Raw genomic sequence first — 4,923 nt, 5'->3', positions numbered from 1 at the left:
TAGTAGTATTGAACTCATATCTTATTTGGATATATATTATGTTATGACTTGTGAACATGTTTATTTGAAATTTGTTGTTTGAGAGGTCATAGTGCCAAATATTCTGGATATGGTTTTTAGTTTATCTTGAGAAGATTATTGAGAGATGATCATGGTATGGGACATGAATCATTTTATGAAATGTATGAATATTCATTATTTTCCGCTGCGAACGCATATACTTGTATATTCATGATATTTGAAATGTGTTATTTAAATGACCAGGTGTATTGTATATTGATGATGACTGATGTTTGGTTTATGAAAGCTGGTGGTTTTTGAAAACGTCGATGTGACGCCCTTTTGTTTATATGCGTGCTTACTCACTCTGATTAAATGTTAAGTATTTTGGGGTAGAAAAAGGGGTGTTACACACGCCCCGACATAGGCATTGTGAAACTGGTGGTAAAAGGTCTAAATTATGTTGCCATAATCGGTCTAAGAGTCACTGGGTGACTCTGTGTTACTGAAGGGAAAAAACTATCCCTTCTTGTGGATTTGATGGCATAACTGTTGACGGTATGACCACCATGTTAGCAATAGAGGCAATTGATTCAGTCAAACTTATAGTAATCGTGTCTTCCCCAATGCTATTGGTTGGTTGTTCTCCATTATTGTTGTTTCTAGGATTAACTATTTTCCTAACGTATCTCCTCACAGAGTTTCTACTTTCTTTTTTGGTTATCCTACCACTCCTCAATCTTATGCATACTCACAATCTGATAAGTTTCTTAAATGAAGAATGTAAAAATAAAAAAATAAAAAAATGAAAAAAGTATAAATTGATACAAAAAAGGGTTCCACTTGGCGTGTCAATTTGTTTACCGTGAAATTTAGTAAATAAAAACAAGTTTCAATTTACTTAAGGATTAAACTCGAAAAGATCTCATGACATATTTGTGTGAATCATAGACTTTAAATAATTTTGACATCAATGTCGAAATGTGCAGTTTGAAAATAATAATTGAAATTTAGACTGAAATCGAAATGCAAAAGAAATTGAAGTAAAGTGACTGAAAATAATTTAATTTCAAAAAATGATATGAACATAAAAGACTTTAATTTGTAAAAATGGAATGCATACATAGATTATGAACTTTTTTCTCAATCACACAGATACTTTGATTATTGTAGAATTGCGTACAATTGCAGACCCTTAAAACTCAAAGTGAGCGCTACTTATATACTAATCATAAGTTAACCGTCTACAACGATCGACTAAACAAAATATGCAACATCTTCAATTCCATGCAGCCTTCGTCTTCGACAAGTTTCCACGTGTCTTTCAATAAATGTTTGATCTTATCTATTTACACCTCATTCGACCGTGTAAAGAATATTTTGGAAACTCTGAAATTCACTAAGTCTTAAAACTCCTCGGTCGTTGTCTACTACAATTTCAACCACAATGTACACTCCTTGTCGACAAATCGAATTTGTTCAAATCTTTATGGCCATTTTGACTTCACCAAAATCACTACTACATAATTCTTATTACAATCTTATAATTTAACGTTGGTGTCGAAAATCTGAGATAATACACCTACAATAATATTAGCTTTTACCATTAAATAGGCATCTTCCATTTCTATCCATTTCTTTTCATGAGTAGTGATTTCGAAACCTTTTTCCGAATAAAAGTTTTATACAATATAATATTTTGTTATAATTAGTTATAACTAATTATAACAAAATATTCTATCAATTTCGTCAATCGCTTGATATTCAAACTTTGAACTTATCAACTTAGGACTCTTAAGCATCTAAGTTATAAGAGTTTTGACGTGTTACATTCCAAGAGGATAGGACATGGAAATTAAGACAAAGCTTGGTAGATTGCAAATATACTATTATTCATTTTTCTAATGTTGTATAATGAGAATAAACGTGAGTTACTAGGAAGTAGCATAGCAAATCCCAAGGCTACTTTTCGTTCATCATAGGGAGAATCATGTTTATTAACAATATATTAATTATTAATCTTTATTTTATAAAAATAATTTATAAAAATCAATCACATATTATACATCATTGCTTGGAGGAAAATTACATAACAATATTTAGAGGTAATTTTGTCTTGAGCATATGGATGGTCCAAACTTTCCTTGGAGCGTGATATTGTTATAGACCTAACAAACCACAATTTTCTATCACTTCTAAAGAACAAAAACACAAGAAAAAATGGATGTTTTGTATACCATGTTGACTTTCATAGCCTTCTCTTTTCTAGCTCTTTTTCTAGCCATGTGTTTCATCATAATGACAATCTTCAAAGGAAAATCCATAGGAGACCCTAAATATGCACCTGTTAAAGGCACAGTGTTCAACCAACTTTTCTACTTCAAGAAACTCCATGATTACCATACTCAGCTGGCTAAAACTCATCCAACTATGAGGCTTCTTGCTCCAAATCAAAGTGAGTTGTATACCATAGATGTGAGAAATATTGAGCATGTATTGAAAACCAATTTTGATAAATATTCCAAAGGTAAGTATAATCAAGATATTGTGACTGATCTTTTGGGGGAGGGAATCTTTGTTGTTGATGGTGAAAAATGGAAGCAACAGAGAAAAGTTGCTAGCTATGAATTCTCCACAAGAGTTCTTAGAGATTTTAGTTGCTTTGTGTTTAGAAAGAATGCTGCCAAATTAGTTAAAGTTATATCAGAATTTTCTCACGAGGGTCTTCATTTTGATATGCAAGTGAGTAGTTATTTATATTTTCCTATAATTTATGTTCAAGTTGTGTTATTTTTATATGATGAATATGCATTTTGTTCTTCTTTTTCATAGGATTTGCAAATGAGATGCGCTTTGGACTCGATATTCAAAGTTGGGTTTGGAACAGAATTGAATTGCTTAGAGGGATCAAACAAAGAGGGAATTGAATTCATGAAAGCCTTTGATGAATCAAATGCTATAACTTACTGGCGCTACGTTGATCCTTTTTGGAGACTTAAGAGGTTTCTAAACATAGGTGGTGAAGCGAAGCTTAAGATCAATGTGAAATTGATAGATGAATTTGTGAATGGAGTGATAAAGACTAAAAAGGAACAATTGACACTACAGCAAGATTCTGTAAGTTGATTGATTCCTTCTGTTTTATAGGAATAATGATATGAATGATTTTTTGTTTTTGTTTTTGATTTTGTTTTTCAGAATGTTAAAGAAGATATACTATCAAGGTTTTTAATGGAAAGCAAGAAAGGCGAAACGGATATAAGTGATAAGTATTTGAGGGATATAATTCTAAACTTTATGATAGCTGGAAAAGACACGACTGCGAACACTCTTTCGTGGTTCTTCTACATGTTATGCAAGAACCCTCTTGTTGAGGAAAAGATTGTGCAAGAAATAAAAGATGTGACTTGTTCTAGTGATGAAAGTGAAGTCATGATAGATGAGTTTGTTGAGAATTTAAGAGATGAAATAGTTGATAAAATGCATTATCTTCATGCAGCTCTGACTGAGACATTGAGATTGTACCCTGTAGTGGCTATAGTATGTACCTTGTATAAACAACATTAGATAGATTTTTTATGATATTTTTGTTTGTTTAATATGATGTTGTTTTTGAAGGATGGAAGAACTGCAGATGCGTCCGATGTTCTTCCTGATGGCCACAGACTTGAAAAGGGAGACGGAGTGTACTACTTGGCGTACGCTATGGGTCGAATGTGTTCCATTTGGGGGGAAGACGCGGAGGAGTTTCGCCCGGAAAGATGGATTAATGAAGGAATTTTCCAACCGGAATCGCCGTTCAAATTTGTAGCATTTCATGTAATTTGTATATTTGGTTCCTTTGATTTTGCTTTGTTTATAAGAATTGATTTGATGTTGTTTATGACAGTTATTATGGTGCGTAAGTTTTCTAAGTTTGATTTGATATTGTTGTAGGGTGGACCTCGCATGTGTTTAGGGAAGGACTTTGCATACAGACAAATGAAAATAGTAGCAATCACTCTTTTACATTTCTTCAAATTTAAATTGGCAAATGGAATACAAAATGTGACTTATAAAGTCATGTTTACTCTTCATTTGGACAAGGGTCTCCCTCTCAATGCAATTCCAAGGTCGAGAGTGAGGTCACATGTGAAGTAAAGCAAATCATTATGCACATCATTTCTAAAATTTGAAGTTTTTGATGTTGATTGAAGATATGAAATATTGTAGATAGGTCTTTAGCTCTATGGATCATTGACCCCGCCATGTTAATATATTGCTAGAGATTTTGGTTGTATTATGTAAATAAACTTTTATATGGCGTTTTATCAATCCCAACATAAATGTTTTCATATTCTTCTTCCTGTGCATAGGACACATAGCACTCTATACAATACAATTAACAAACACATCATCACAATTCATCATGTAAACGAGGTTATATATATATATATATATATATATTATATATATATATATATATATATATATATATATATATATATATATATATATATATATATATATATATATATATATATATATATATATATATATATATATATATATATATATATATATATATATATATATATATATATATATATATATATATATATATATATATATATATATATATATATATATATCAACTCACACTATAATCTTCTATATAGAATCATGTTTCTATCTAAATCGTTTATCTCAAAAAAATTCTTTTTAATTTCTCTTATAATTTTTTTTCTAGGTTTTTCTCTACCTCTAACCGATTGACTTCTCTCCATCTAATTTATTCTTCTTACCACATAATTTACTAGTCTACTTTCTACATGTCGAAATCACCTAAGTTTATTTTCCACTTTATTTTTTGTCATAGGTGTTACCCAAACACTCTCTATAATATTGTTATTTCTAATCTTATCATTTTTAATTTTGTCACAC

The 4,923-nt window shown here is 30.7% G+C and overlaps 1 protein-coding gene across 1 annotated transcript; it reads left to right on the top strand.

Moving 5' to 3' along the window:
* Positions 1 to 2,093: 2,093 nt before the first annotated feature.
* Positions 2,094 to 4,339, top strand: LOC127075809 (cytochrome P450 704C1). The gene is made up of 5 exons (XM_051017294.1): positions 2,094 to 2,742; positions 2,833 to 3,117; positions 3,199 to 3,540; positions 3,619 to 3,819; positions 3,937 to 4,339. Exons 1-5 carry the CDS (start codon positions 2,221 to 2,223, stop codon positions 4,138 to 4,140), a joined length of 1,554 nt encoding a protein of 517 aa, XP_050873251.1. The 5' UTR covers positions 2,094 to 2,220; the 3' UTR covers positions 4,141 to 4,339.
* The last annotated feature ends 584 nt before the right edge of the window (positions 4,340 to 4,923 follow it).

Source organism: Lathyrus oleraceus, chromosome 4 (assembly GCF_024323335.1).
Source record: "Lathyrus oleraceus cultivar Zhongwan6 chromosome 4, CAAS_Psat_ZW6_1.0, whole genome shotgun sequence".
In the NCBI taxonomy this organism is placed as follows: Eukaryota; Viridiplantae; Streptophyta; class Magnoliopsida; order Fabales; family Fabaceae; genus Lathyrus; species Lathyrus oleraceus.
The sequence above is the reverse complement of the archived record's forward strand: the minus strand, read 5'-3'. Positions and strand labels throughout refer to the sequence as shown.